Genomic DNA, 15,515 nt, shown 5'->3' with positions numbered 1-15,515 from the left:
CTATGTCCTAGATCTGCCAGGACGCAGACACAGAAATGAAAACGCACATTGCTGCAGGTCCTGAGGAAACTGCATTTCCTGCAGTTACATCCCAAAGTGATGACCAAGATTTAACTGACTGCACTGCCTGAACCCTTTTCCCACACCTTTCCTGGTGTGCAAGGCACCACACATGGAATGAGAGTCTGGAAAGGAGGGAAGAACGTCATCCTGGAGGCAACCACCTCAGTCACTTCAATCTTTGGGGTTGGGCATCATACCAAAGCCCCATGTATACAGGGAGCAATGAGGCAGTAAATGACCCTTCAATAAAAGGCAGAGCAGTTGCCAGAGTGCCCAGATGGTGAACAGGTTATAAACGACTGCAGAGTACCCCGATCCCTACCAGCACCAACCCCAGACCTTCCATGCCTGTGGTGGCTTCATACCCCACCTATCAGCTAAAGAAACAGCAATATAAAGTGCTATCAAGATCAGAGAACAGCAACATATGCTGACGGGATCTAACCACAGCAATGACAGTATCTAATTCATACTACAAAAGGCAGCATTCACTGAGCTGTGGCAGTGTTTACGTCCTCCTCATTTCTGAGCCAAACTGCCTAAACCATCATTTTTTGCATAACTGTTACATCCACGCCATTGTCCGGCAAAATAAATCTTACAGGGTTCTGCAATGTAAACCAATTCCCTCCGAAGCCTAGCAAACATTCCTCACATTCAGCCTACCCATGTAATATTTGTCTTTCAGAACTGAACATAAGCTGAGCCGTTCTGCACAGGTTCACGGTGGAACTCACACACGGCTCCGCTACGTGGTTGCCAGCAAATTATCGAAGCCGGAGGAGGTCTCCATTTGCACATTCCAAAATCCCAGCACTGCTGTAGGAACTTGTTAGCTCATCTCATTTAAAGTGGGGCTCTTGTTTAGTGGTGGAAAGCAAATGCTCTCATTTCAATGTAATACCCAGCATCTCTCTAGTGTGAGCTGTGCTCACACCAAAGAATCCCCAGGTAATGCAGGGATTTATGGGAATCCCTTTTCTTCCCAGAGAAATGAAACCACCTTGCAGGTGAGGCACACCTACCATTTAAAACAGGCCACCAAAATCACAGAATCAGAGAATCATGGAATAGTTTGTGTTGGAAGGGACCTTAAAGCTCCTCCAGCTCCAACCCCTGCCACAGGCAGGGACACCTTCCACTGGAGCAGCTTGCTCCAAGCCCCTGTGTCCAACCTGGCCTTGAACACTGCCAGGGATGGGGCAGCCACAGCTTCTCTGGGCACCCTGTGCCAGCGCTTCAGCACCCTCACAGGGAAGAGCTTCTGCCTAAGAGCTCATCTCAGTCTCTCCTCTGGTGTGTTAAAGCCATTCCCCCTTGTCCTGTCCCTACAGGCCCTTGTAAGTCCCTCTCCAGCACACAAAAAGAGCATCCTCCTCCCAGTTACCTTTGCTTGCCATAGTCAGGACAATAAAAAGGGAATCTTCTCCCCAGAACTAGTCCTCCCCACAAGCCCCTCAATACCCCATGGACAGGTATAAAGCACGTGCTGCTCAGGAAGCAATACAGACCGTAGAAATAAACGGCAAAGATCCCTCCATTGGCTGCATCACTGTGGAACTTCATCAGGACCTGATTGGAAGAGCTTTGGGCTGATTTCTTAGCAGAGTTGCCAGTGAAGACACCAAGCTGTGGGGCTGTTTGCTGAGGACCATCCCTAAAATCACATGTCAGAAACATAAGAAAAGAGCATTATTATACGTCTTTAATCCTAGGCAACAACCAGCCTCCTACACTGCACACCCAGGAACTCCTCCACACTCTTCCTCCCTTGTCCTCCCTTTTCTACCTCTTTATTACAGCCTCAGCAGCTCCCTGGACAGTTGACTTGGACACCCAGGCCCCCTTCCCATTCCATTACAACCAGGATCACCTCTCTGGCAGTGCAGTGCCCACCCAGCAGCCAGCTCCAAACATTAACTCCATTTTTAAGCTCAGAATTTGGGGCCAGTTTTCCAGAGGAGTTTCGCTCCCTGTTTCCACAGCAGACATCCACGTACTCTGAAAGTCAGGTACTGATTGAATGCTATGAGCTCAAGAATGTGGCCACAAGCTCTTTAGCCAGTGCAGCTATGCGTGCTCCCTTGGCTGACTGAGGCTCAGAATGTGCCATTTCTCTTCCTTTTTCCAAATAGGAAAATAGGGAAGGATGATCCCAGCCTGTAACGCTCTGGCAGTGAAGAAATCAGTGCCACTTCATTAACCGCATCAGAGCTGCACTCATTTTACATCAGAGGTCACAGTTCCCAGTTACTGCTGTTTAAAAGGCCAGTTTTAGTGCTAATGCCATCCTGGTCATTCCCTTTGCAGCCTGGGAAGTGGCTTGAATTGCAGAGCTGTATATTGTGATTGCAAAAGAAAAACCCAAAGAAGACACTGGTAACTGTGAATGATTTACCAATGGCTTTTTCTTCATTCAGCCTCTATCCATAGACAGGTAACCACAGATAAAATGCAAAAGGAACAAAAAATGAGCCCCATTAAAATGCCTGTCAGAGAAAGCAGCAGCAAAAGTCAATTCCTGTTCCGCAAGTACAAACAAGATTAATTTCATCTAACTTCAGCTTGAGATAAAGACCTCATTTACCATTCATAAAGTGTCTTCTGTAAAGCCCCTTTGGCTTCCCAAGAGATGTTTCCTTATTCCATTGAGCACAGCATTTTGGAGATGAAGGGACAGGCTGATGTCCCAGCAGGACACAGGGGGCTCCTGCCGCAGCCAGGCTGTGGCTCAGCTCAGCGCCTGCTCCAGGTTACTGGGGCAGACCAGTGGGGTAGAAGCACTGCAGGCAGCTGATGTGCTTCATTTTTAACTGATGATCACAGAGATCAATAGCAACAAAGACCTACAAGGTCTGACAGGCACTGCTGTACGGCCAAAGGTGGGACTACTCCTTGTGAGCTGCACAACACTGAGGCAAAAGCACCATTAAAAGTGAAGGATTCCTGTACAGACTCCCCTCCAGACCCCAAGGGTGACATTTCCAGCCCTTGGTATGAGCAGCAAGTGACCATCCCCTTCACTGTCCTTGCACTCCCTGCCTGTATCTTTCAGGAAGGCAACATCAGCAGTGTTTGGAGACAAGCCCCTGGCCATTTTGCACCACATGGTCCTTAATCTAAAGGCTCTATCTAGCACCCAGCTTAAAAAAATTCCACATCCTCACCCCAGATGATGCTCCTGCTCTCAAACACACCACAGCAGTGGGTGCTCTATTTATCAGCAAGAGCATCTTTCTGAAATGGAGCCTTAGTAGCGACTCCAGTCAGTCCTCACACCTCTGCTATACCCACCAAACAGTGATGAAATCGTTGTAGGGCTCTGTCTGCAGCAGAGTGAAGTTGAGATGAATTCCATATCCCACCGGCACTGTGAGAAGCCAAGTGCAGTCCTGGGAATTGGGGTACTGGTTGGGGAAGCCAGGAGAGTACACTGTACCATTTTGGGTGGTGACATTCCCCCCACAAGGCACTGCAGGCAATCAGACAGAAACACAAACCTCAGGAAGAAGAAGTAACTCTTAAGAATCCTCCATTTCCTGTTTGTCCTTCAGGTTTTTGGATAAGAAGACAGCAATTTCAGGCACAGGAGGATCCAGCCCCCAAGCCTGCCCCAGCTTGCCTCGGATAATTCTTACCTGTCACAGCCCCATCACACATTTTCAACTTCATCCCATTACAATGAATTAAGTGCCTCTGAGCCAAAAGGAGCCTGGCAGGGCTGTTTGTACAGCTGTGGGAGCCAGGTGTGCAAATAAACTTCATCTTACACCCTAGTAAGAGTCTTTGGGCTCCACCAGCTGCCTGCATCCATGCATGGAAAATACATCTCCTGATGAGATCACACCAGTGGGCAAATCTACCCACTTGCTCATACAGCATGGCCTGGACCAGAAGCACTGAGCAGCTGGCTTTTCACAGAGCCCATCTGAGCAGGGGGGAAATGATGATTTGTATGACAGCAGCATCCAATTCATTAATCAAGATGACAGTTCTATTGCACGAGGTATCTTTCAGCTCCAAATGAACTTGCAGACTAAAGAGAGGCAATCAGAAACAGCCTGGGCAGTGGCAACTCGGGACAGGAAGATGACATCCTGCTGAAGCAGCACAGGAGGGCCACAGCAGGTCCCTAGGTCTGAAAGTCCAATGTACAAATATCAGCTTCTGGACACCCCTGGTGTGGAAGTTTCAACTGAAATGATGATAACATCTGCAGTGTGTTAGTGGCAACCTGCAACAACTGCAGGCACAGGGTTAAGTGCAGACAGTGTCATCTGCCTGAGCCAGCACCACTCTAGAAGCCATGTAGATGCTTTAACCCAGTCCTTGGCTTCAGCGCACACATTCTGCCTCCCCACACACCTTATTAATTCAGGCTCAGTGGTATACTAACAGAGCAACACAAGCTCCTTCCTGTGCAGGACCAGCTCCACAGGCTTCTGCCACCCAGGCCCTGACTTGATGTGCCAGATGTAAGGTTAGAGCCAAGCTCTGGCTCTGCTCTGCTCACTCACACGGTTAGGCAAGCTGAGATGTGTATTCATGTAACTCCCTACACTCATTTTCTGAAACAAACACCCAAGAAAGCTGGGAGGGCACATGTGTTTCTGCCCTGCAGAGCAGCAGCAGCCTGCTGATCACTGGAAAACCTCCCTGGAGTGGTGCTGGGAACCTTGGCCTCTGTGCATTTATTTCAGCATTACAGCTTCTCTTTTAATTAAAAGGGCTTTCAGCTGTGACCTGCGTGGGAAAGGTGAGGCAGTTTGCCCAAGGCAGCGAGTTCTCCCTGCTTCTGCTGTGTAAAAATGGATCATTTGAGGAAACAGCTAGAAAAGGAGAGTTCTGTGCTGCCTTTAACAGCACTAACACCACCAGATGTGCACACAGAGAAAAGCAGCAAATGGTCCAAAATACACCTAACCCCTTACCCCTCTCTGCTACTGGAAGTGCCGCAGAGCAAGAAAGTTACTTAAAATCACAACAAAGAGCTGAATGGTTGTAGCTGGCAGAGCTGATGCCCGAGGTAGATAAGAGCACAGCCCTGTTACCCCAAGGAACTGAGGTGGGAAATCTTCACTAAGGAGCCTTGAACTTCTTCAGGGTTCATATGGAAACCTTCTACATGAAACCACACAACCCCCAGTCCACTGGCCCAAAGGATGAAAGGCTGAAATAGCCATGCTGGGGTTTGAGAACAGAATTTGGATATTTGAGCTTTGATGCCTAGAATGTGGATCCACTCCTTCAGCCTGCAGGGTCCTCCCAGCACATCCATGGTCTTCAGAAAGGAGACCCTGGAAGGCTACTGCAAAATTCCTATCTGGATAATTTTGGAGATGCCATCACTGCTACACTAAGGAGACTGGAGAAGGACATAATCTTCTCACACTGAGAGTCCAAAGAGCTGCAAGGGGACTCCATTTATATACCAATGCTAAATCAATGGAAGCTGAACACTGCTGAAGAAATAAGGCAGATGAAAATTATTACACGGACCCTGGACAGCTTCGTGCTGGAAGCACAGCTCCCACTGGCACCAGCACTGAGAGTCCTCACCCGGAGCACGAGATTCAAACACCTCCTCAAAAGATGCACCTCAGCTCTGAACTGTTCAAAATGCTCCTTTGGACTAGGCTGAAATACGCCGAATATCAACCCATGAAGAACATTCTTCAACACCTCAGTGCTCATTCCTGGCCTGCCTACAGCAATGCTGCTGCTTCCAGAGAAACTTGCAGCCCAAGTACAAAACAACAATGCAAAAGGAGGCCAGAACAGTGTTGAAGGTTTTCCTCTCCTCACAAATGCCCCTGTGGGTGCTCTCAGCGTGACCCAAAGCCATACCTTCACACCTGGGCAGCGGGTGGTCCCAGTTCCTGTTGGTGCCATGCTGACAGGTCAGGACTGGGTGGCCGATCAGCTGGTAGCCAGGCAGGCACTCGAAAGAGATGGACTGGCCAACGTTGTAACCGGCTCCTCTTACAACACCGTTAGCAAAAGGTTCAGGGTCAGGACACTCCTGCAGCTCGTAGGCTGAAAAAGAAGCCCCAAAATCACAGAATCCCAGCCTTGTTTGTGTTGGAAGGGACCTTAAAGCTCCTCCAGCTCCAACCCCTGCCACGGCCAGGGACACCTTTCACTGGAGCAGCTTGCTCCAAGCCCCTGTGTCCAACCTGGCCTTGAACACTGCCAGGGATGGGGCAGCCACAGCTTCTCTGGGCACCCTGGGCCAGCGCCTCAGCACCCTCACAGGGAAGAGCTTCTGCCTAAGAGCTCCTCTCAGTCTCCCCTCTGGCAGGTTAAAGCCATTCCCCTTGTCCTGTCCCTACAGGCCCTTGTAAATAAGGAGGAATGTTTCATACTTCGTATTTTCTCCCCAAAGCAGGAACACTGCACTCAGTGTGCTGCCTGGCTACTTCCTCCTCATACAACAGCTTAATTGCAGGGGCTACACTTGAACGAGCCACGCACACATCTGCTGAGGGAAAATCCTGCTGCAGCCTCAGACAGGAGCACTGGCATCTGCAGAGCCCCAGAGCCTGTACCCACACAGCCACCCCACATTTCACTTCCAATTGGGAAACCTAACTTGTTTTCCACAAAACATGGACAATCCTGATGACGAATGCAAGTCAAGGAGTTAACACATTCCACTCGGCATTATAAATGACTGGTCAGCCTTGCTAGAGCTAATTTCCATAGCTAATTTCCATGAGATTACCCAGAGTGCCTCACAGAGCATATCCCTTCCTCAGTTGTGCAGCAGCCCATGAATTATACGGTGCAGAGACAGGACAGCCAAGACAAAATTAATGTTTTCAATTAAGTATGAGTGAGTAGCAGCTTTTACTGCTATTTCTGGGGAGAGGCAGTCCTTTGTCAGTCCCTGGCTGTACCACATGCTGGAGACACACGCTCCATCATTCCCGCTCCTCAGATCTCAATCCCAGGCAGTAGCTGGATCACTTGGCTCTCAGTTGCTGCCCAGCAAAGCCCATCCTATTCAGTCTGAAGTACACGACCTGCCCTTGGCATCCTTTGCCCCTTCATATTCCCCTATGCCAAGGGCAGGTGGACAGAGAAGACCACTGCTCAGCACAGGGCTGGGCTGCAGCTAAGAATGCATCTTGGAGACTGAAAAGCAGAATTGCAGAGCAAGCTCATGGCTGCTGAGCACTCTTCTCTTTGCACAACAGAGCCAAGATCGAAGTGAATCTGGCTGGAATTAATTCAAAGACATTTCACTGTCACAAAGCACTTCAGGAACATTTGTTTTCTGCCGCAGGCAGAAATCTGGGTGAACAGATCCCGGATGAAGCATGGCCTTCATGTAGCACCTTCCCACTCACTTGTATTAAGTCCTCATGAAATTAATTCAACAGAATAGCAACAACCGTGAACCTACCCTACACCCAATGCCCTCACTGTTAGCACCTGGGGACAGGAGTGCCCCATTGCTGCTCACTCCTTACCCTGGTATTCCAGCTTGAAGCCTGGCTTGTTCTGGGAGTGGTCGCTATGGAAGTACACGGTGGTTTCGTGGGACGTGGAGAGGAGGGAGCCGGGCAGCTCGGTGCCACTGAACCGCCCGATGACGTTACTGGTGTCGTAGGGCCCGTTGCGGATTTCAACAAAGTCGTGGTTCGGCTCCGTGGAGAAGTTCAGGAACTGGACGTGAGCACCTGCAGCACACGAGTGAACAGTCTGCCCCTAAAGCCACAGCCAAGCCTCCGCGCAGCAGCACCGCTCACCCACTGATGTCCAGCAGAGCCTGGTCCATCAGCAGCAGGACATTTTCCGTGCTGGAGGGAAAGGGTCCCTGTAGTATATGGGTCCTGCTTGTTTCAGACAAGCTGAAGCTACTAACACCTGCAGTTCCATGCTGCTGGAGCTCCTGTGCCTGTCTCTCCCCCTGCCTGACACCACTGAGATTAGGAAGGCAAGCACAGAGCCACACGGATCACCCCATGCCAAACAGAGCATAGCCAGCTGGGCTGGCAGGGCTGGGATGGGCTGGCAGGGCACCCCAGTTTTGTGTCCCCAGCAGCACAGGACAGCTCCACCACGAGGAGGAGTTAATTCAGGAAACCCAAGGAGTCAGCACTTCCAGGCGTGCAACACTTCCACCTCCTGGAAATGAGGCACCCTGACGGGGCTGGCCTGGAGAAGAGCTGAGGTGGAGGTGTGCAAGTTTCTCCCTTAGTAAGGGCTTGGGAGATCCTAAGGTTGGGTGTGCTGATGCCTCCTGAACTCTGGCTGAGGTAGGATATAACCTGACACAGGCTTTGGGCACTTGTAACATTTACAAAGGGTGATGCAACAGGTCATGTTTTAAGGCTGTTACAACTGGGAGTAGTTAAGACAGGGAAGTACACAAGCACACTAAAGGAGGATGTTACAGCCGGTTCAGCGGCATGTCCTGCCTGTTACACTCCATGGTGACCTGCAATCACCTTATTTATCATTTCACAGCACCATATACACGCATTTTTAATGGCAAGTGTGATTAAGAGGTCAAACAATAATTTCTGTAACTCATCTTGGCCTCCAGCGCTGACCACGCACAGACTGAACAGGGACAGTATCTTCCCATCACCTCTTTTGTGAGAGCACCAAACCCAAAGCAGCTGTCTCACCAAACCCCACAGGCAGCAATATCCTCCACGTGCAGTCCAGATTGCTTGGATAATTTCCTGGGAACCCTGGGCTCAGGAGCACTCCTTCCATCTCTTCCGCTGTTCCTCCACACTGGGCTGTAAGATAATAGTGTCAGTGGTCAGGATGGCTCATGGGTCTCTCTGGGTGCTGGTCATGGCCAGCTGTGTGGGAAATAAAGCTACTAGAAACTACGAAGAGAAACAGGAAAGCCTGCTATGGAACTAGCACGGAGACTGCCAGGCAGTGCATGGCCACATTACTGATGCATGCGCCTTTCTCCTGCCCTCTGGAGATGAAAGCCTGAGCCCGGAGATCCAGTTTTGACAATCACAGTGGGAGAGATGTGAGCTGCAGGAGAAAAGATGGACGCTCCTTTCTGTCCACAGCCACTGTAACAGTGCACAGCATGCACACAGCACTGGTGTGAATTTTTAACCCCAAAAAAACCCGACTGTGAAGAAACAGACTGATCTTACTTTGACTCCAGTTACTGCTGCTTCTTTTTCTTGTTAACCGATCTACCTTGACTGCTATACTTGTCAATCTCTGGGTAATTACTGGTAAATATAGAACAGTGTTTGCACACTGGCTGAAATAAATTCCCTACCAAGAAGCAATCCACAGATGACAGCACAAAATATGTCTACAAAAGGCTTCATATGAAATTTAAACACAGACAGCATCTTCTCATGCTTATCTGGATGACCTCTACCTTGTTATGGTAACACCATCCAGCCAAATACACCCAGGTGTACTCCTAACACGTTCTTACAGGGAAGGCACAGATTCCCTTTTTTTCCGATATCTCATTATGTGTGTACTTGCTACTAACAAGGTTTCTCCCAGAAGATTTCTCTTTCTTTTTCCTTTTAATGGCTCTTTAATAGAACTACTTCTAAATGATTTAGAAGTCAAGCATCTGGATGAAGTGGACCAAAAGAAAAGCAGCACATGTTGCCAGGGAAGCAGGCTGTCCTCTGAGCAGAACAACCATGTGGCCAGGAGCCAGCCATGCTCTGGACACTATTTAGACAGATCAGTGCATGATTAGTGCAGGACAATGAGCCCCAAACTATTAGCACTGGGTGCTGCACTTGCCCAAAGATGATGGTCGCTCATGACGGTCTTCACTTGGCTGCAGAGATGTGTTTATGCCCCCCTGAAGTTCACAGAATCACAGATAGGTTTGGGTTGGAAGAGACCTTAGAGCTCATCCAGCTCCAACCCCTGCCACGGCCAGGGACACCTTCCACTGGAGCAGCTTGCTCCAAGCCCCTGTGTCCAACCTGGCCTTGAACACTGCCAGGGATGGGGCAGCCACAGCTTCTCTGGGCACCCTGTGCCAGCGCCTCAGCACCCTCACAGGGAAGAGCTTCTGCCTAAGAGCTCATCTCAGTCTCCCCTCTGGCAGGTTCAAGCCATTCCCCTTGGCCTGTCCCTACAGGCCCTTGTCCAAAGCCCCTCTCCAGGTTTCTTGTTGACCCCTTTGTTGGTCACCCAGTGTTGGATGACCTCTCTCAAGTCAAGCCTGATGCAAGCTGAGGGGTATGAGCAGATGGGGGGCTGGGTGTTTGTATCACTGCACTTGGCTATTGCCACCCAGAACAAGACATCTGAACTAAACCGTGCTAGTGTTTACACTGGGACAGTACCCAGCAGGCACAGCTCAAGCACATGAAATCCTACTGAACTGATTAAAAGAAAACCTGAATCGTGTAGTTGCTCAGCCAGTCATCAGCTAACATGGGGATCCTCCTCCATGCTGGGATCTCCCACTTCTAATACTGAGCTTCTGATTTCTTTCAGAGCAGCTCCCACGGGTATGGGTCCTTTAGCTCAGTCATTCTGCTCTAAATGTCTCTGTATTTATTCCTGGTCCGCAGATCATCAGATAAAAGAACTGTTAGCTCTTATAATTACTTTAAAGCAAAATGATGTAAGCTAGAACAGCGGGAGCCTGAAATAACTGTTAACTAAAGCTATTAAATGCATAAATGTCTCTCTTAGAGCTGTAAAATGCGCAATATGAATATTAAACATCTAGATTGTCTAAAAGCAAAATACTGAAAAGAATCAAACAAAGCCCAGCAGGTTCCCTTCACCCTGTGCCTCTTCTCCAAGGGCTCCCTTCCTTCACGGTGGACATCAGCAACTGCAAGGTTTTTCCAGAACAAATCTACATTTCTCTATCTCAGACCTTTCCCTTTGTTTCTAAGAAAAGCACTATAAATACCTGCTAGATATGAAAGAACAAGGGTCCTACCGATGCAAAGCGGCGGTGGGTAATTCCAGCGGCGGACAGTGCCCGGCATGCAGGAGATGTGAGAGTGGCCCTGGAGGAGAGGAAAACAAGCTCAGCATTTGGAGGGTCTCCCTGCATTCCAGGTATTTGCTGCCATCCCCTTCTGTTGGGAACGTGCGGTACCTGCAGCGCGTAGCCCGGTTCACACTGGAAAGAGACGACGTCGTTCACTAAATAGCGCTCCCCGATCTTCAGCCCATTCCCAGGGACAGGGGGCTCCGGGCAGCTGGACAGACCGACGGCTGTGAAAGCAAGAGGCAGATGAGTGCCCTACAAAGCAAAGACCGGCTCATTCTCAATGGCTCATGAATCACAGCACTCACCATGAGCCCTCCCCATCCAAGGTCCATATCCATCCTATGCCGTATGCACCTTGGTTATGGCAGCAACTGATAGAAGACTGGAAAGGATGCAAGAGGGACCTATCTGCTGTCCCTTGCTTGCAGTATCAAGTGCATAAGTAGGCCCTGCTGTATATAATTTGTCCCTTTCTGGGCAGAAGCAGCACGGTTTCATTCTACAGCCCTATTCTTCCTGATCTCAATTACAGACTGAATTCACCACGAGCTACAAGCAGCAGTAAGCATGGCTGGTCCTTGAGGTGCCTGTGGAACTGCCTGCAGGAGCTTCACTCAGCCCATTTCCCATTTTCAGACCTGAGCCACATTCACAACCGGGAACATCCCGCTGCAACCCAATTAGCGACAGCCGCTGTCATGTGCTGGGGACGTGCTCTCATCTACACACCCCGGCCTTCCAAGGAGAGATGAAAGGAAGAGCCGGAGTCTGCAGGCACCTCCCTCATGCTCTGCACCAGCAGCTGCCACTAACAGATAACCTGCATCACTGTAAGGGCTACAGCTTTGCTGAAACTCCCCGGTCTGCAGGCTCAGCTGAAAGCAGATGAAAAGAAGAAACGAGAAGAGACGTGGATTCTCCTCCAGAAACCCAAGGCAGGCTTCCAGCAAGAAAACATGTAGTCCCTCCCCATACATGGCTGTGCTGCTTGACCTCCAGAGAGACAAGAGAGAAAATAGCTTTAAGTAATGTCCTATTCAGATCAGCAGGCACCGAGTTTTACTCAGTCCTAAATTGTTCTTGCTCTGCTTTGGCTTTTGAGCATGTAGAGATAAGAGCTTTGCTTGAGGAATTCAGTGAAGGAACAAGGGAAGCGGCTCAGCTCATGTCTCAAAACTTCCTTGCAGCACCTTTAACTGAACAAAGGCAAAACCTGAGGCTCAGAGCTGTGAAATTCCAATTGTACAAGCAAAACAAAAGAATACATCCTTCCCAGCTGCCCTGAAAAGCAACACTGTTCACTTCCTCAGCAAAGAAACCGAATAAGCCTGATAATCCCAGACCTCATGACAAACCCGAACACGATTGCTGCAACGAGGTGATATGATCCTCAAAGACCTTATTGATTGAAACAGAAATGGAGAAGAAACTGTCACAGCAAGAGAATTTCTCAACCAACATCCATTTCTGCAGCTCTCAGAAAGCGATCTGGGGCACACTTCCTCTCTCCAGTCTTGCTGGTTGGGTCCTTTAGCACTAACATGTGGGGTCTCAATCTGCAAACCCAGGAGGACCTGGGAAGCTCTGTGCCAGCTGGCCCTCCCTGAGCACACAGCCTCTGCAGGCCAAGAGCTGCGCCACTGCTGTGGAAGTTTTACAGAACTTCCAAGTCTCTTCGCTGCCTTGGGCAAAAATAAACAGGACATTGGTTGGCTTCAGAGACAAACACGAGATGTAAGATCAGAACCAAGTATCAGACAGTGTCCAGCAAGAACAGTTATGTTTGCATTGCCTCAAGGAAGATGTGTAAACGGAGACAGCATCCCCAGCACATCTCTCATCACCTCACCATCACTGCTATGAGCAGAGGAGCAGAGCTAGAGCATCACCACGCATCAACCAGCCCCTTAAGGCTGCCCAGGGACCAGCCTGGCTCCTGCTCCACCACACCTGCATCTTCAGCACGCCACAAACACACAAGCCTGCTTGCTCTCCTGAGTGCCAGCTAAATATCCAGTTTAGATGCCCTAAAGAGAGCCCAGAGCTCCCACTCTGCTCCCGCTGCTGAGCTGTCGGGGCTGCTGTTGCTGCATTGTGTGTGAATAATTCAAGCCCTTGGTACAGAACCACTGGTGAGATAGCAGCCACCAATCACTGCGGCCCACTGCAGCCTGGCTGTAGCACACCTTTCCTGAATTGGCATCTGCTCCAATAGCAGGAATCAAAGCACAGACATGGGGGAGAATGCATTTTTGGCATCCTTATCCAACCCTGCAGCACCCTCCCAAGAGACTCTCTGCCTCGTCTTCCAGTTCTACTCTTTCCACTGTTGAGTTCTTTTTTTAAATACAGTCTCTGGATATCATCATATGTAACTGATGCTCTCAGGTCCAGGCACCCAGGAACTGAGTGCAACACTGCAGAGACCTGCAAAGTGCTGCCATTCTGTCAGGGTGTCAGCATAATCCATACGGATGAACCCACTAAACTGTCCAGCACAACAGAGGGGAGGAAAGCTGTCAGTGCCTCCCTCCTGGGAGCCTGATCTCAAAGCTTCCCATCTAGCTCATGCCATCTAAGCCAGCCTCAGCCTACGGTGTCCTTGGTTGTATGGACAGGAGCACAGCAAGCAGATGGAGGAGTTACCCCCTCCTCTACCCAACACTCATTAGACAGCACCTCAAATACTGGACCAAGTTTTGTGCCCTACAGCATAAGAAAAGCAGTGATAAAGCAGACCAAGTCCAACAGAAGAGCAGCAGGATGGCCGGGGGCTGCAGCACTCACCCAGTGATGAAAGGCTGCCCAGTGTTTTGCAATCTCCATCCTTGGAGTTTTTCCAAGCACAGACTGCATAAAGATGTGTAAAGTGAGTAATCTCATTTTATCTCATATCTGACCCTGCTTTCAGCAGGATGCTCAATGAGATGACCTCTGAGGTCCCTTCCAGCTGGCATTATCATATGAAGATCTGTCTAGCTCTGCATGCTGTGTCCAGCAATGACTGATACTGAATGCAAAGAGCAGGCAGTCCCCCCAGCCTCTGGCAAGCAGCATTTCAGGCACTTTCTGAGCACAGATTACAGCGCTGTGTTGAACAGGGTAACTCCCCATGAATTTTTCATACTTCGTCCTCCACAGCTCTCCTGCCCTACACCACAGAAAGCAAACAGGTGCCTCAAAGTGCATCAGCAGCAGGATAAGGGTCACTCCATGACTCCCCATCTCCTCTACTGTGTCTGTTTGATTCTCGATTTAATGCTCACTCCCTCTCTGCAACTCCAGAGCAGGGAAGCATGTAATCATGGGCCTTAAAGCTCACCACCCCTTTCCCACTAAACAGCTTCCACTTCTACAAGGCAATGGCTCCATAACCATTTCTCCATCACTCAGAGGAACTGCAAGATCAAGGCTGAATTGCTCTTACTTTTGTATTCCAGGTGAAAGCCAGCAGCGGAGACACTGATATCCGAATAGAAATGCAGATAGAGCTGGTTTGAAGTGCTGTTCAGCAGCGCAGGCACTGTAGTTCCTGGAAAAACAAGAGGTGCACAGAGATACTGAAGAGGATTCCTTTTTCCTCCTCCATGTCCTTGGAGACTAGCTGCAGAAGAGGCTGGGAACAGAAAGTCCTTTAACTTAACAAGCTCTCTTGGTTTTCATCAGGTTCTAATGAGGCCAATTGAGAAATACCCAAGGCTTCTCTGCGATGGCCTTTTCCAAGTCTGCTGCTGAATTTCATCATGTGAAGTTTCACCACTTACAGACGAGACAGATGAAAAGCATTGAGAAGGGAACCAGTGATGAGAACAGTGTGGGTGGAGCACAGGTCGCCTGTGAGGTCCTGAGTCCTTCCCCCACCTCAGTCCCTGGAAGCTGTTGCAGCATCAGGTCAAGGCAGTTCTATCCCAAACACAAGCAATGGGAGCAGAGCCTGGTAGTCTTTGTGCGTGACCTTTCTCCTCACCAACCACAAAGGACTTGTAGCACACACAGCTCATTAAATAAGCAAGAACCAGGGCCATCAGCTTGCAAGCAGCTCTGCTATTTGAATGTTTTATAATGCTGTTGGGCTGCTTGCTCATCCCTGCTTTGCTGAAAGCCACCGTCCCCACTGCTGGGCAAAGCAAAGGCTGGTTTTAGCTCTTCAATCACTGACCTGGCCAAGCGCAGAGGTCTGAGCTGTCCCCACCAACCCAGTGGTGCTGTGGGAACTCCCACTGCAGGCTGTGGAAGTACTCCTGGGTGTCTGAAAAAACCCCAAATCTAACCCATGGGTTTTGTGTTCAAGGCTTTATCAACATCTTCTGCAGGAAGCCAGCAGCCAAATTCCCAACTCAACAAGACATGAGATTCTCTTTAAGCACATGCTTAAATCTACTCCAAGTTTCTGAAGCACTTAAGCATACGCTTAATTTTAGGGACGTGCTGCAGTCCAGCTGATGTGAATAGGAATTAAGCATGCACTGAT

The 15,515-nt window shown here is 49.6% G+C and overlaps 1 protein-coding gene across 1 annotated transcript in view; it reads right to left on the bottom strand.

The window, feature by feature from the left end:
* CSMD2 (CUB and Sushi multiple domains 2) overlaps nucleotides 1-15,515 on the bottom strand; it is a gene marked incomplete at both ends in the record, with an annotated part of 259,384 nt that overhangs the window by 42,683 nt on the left and 201,186 nt on the right. The window contains 8 exons of the mRNA XM_080632482.1: nucleotides 1,575-1,720; nucleotides 3,358-3,535; nucleotides 5,911-6,099; nucleotides 7,539-7,748; nucleotides 8,703-8,819; nucleotides 10,988-11,057; nucleotides 11,150-11,268; nucleotides 14,472-14,576. Of these exons, the coding sequence (XP_080488608.1) occupies nucleotides 1,575-1,720; nucleotides 3,358-3,535; nucleotides 5,911-6,099; nucleotides 7,539-7,748; nucleotides 8,703-8,819; nucleotides 10,988-11,057; nucleotides 11,150-11,268; nucleotides 14,472-14,576 (1,134 nt within the window). The remainder of the gene's footprint in view (nucleotides 1-1,574; nucleotides 1,721-3,357; nucleotides 3,536-5,910; nucleotides 6,100-7,538; nucleotides 7,749-8,702; nucleotides 8,820-10,987; nucleotides 11,058-11,149; nucleotides 11,269-14,471; nucleotides 14,577-15,515) is intronic.

Source organism: Psittacula echo (genome assembly GCF_963264785.1).
Source record: "Psittacula echo genome assembly, chromosome: 21".
Taxonomy (NCBI): Eukaryota; Metazoa; Chordata; class Aves; order Psittaciformes; family Psittacidae; genus Psittacula; species Psittacula echo.
Note: the sequence above shows the minus strand (reverse complement) of the source record. Positions and strands in the feature narration are given on the sequence as shown.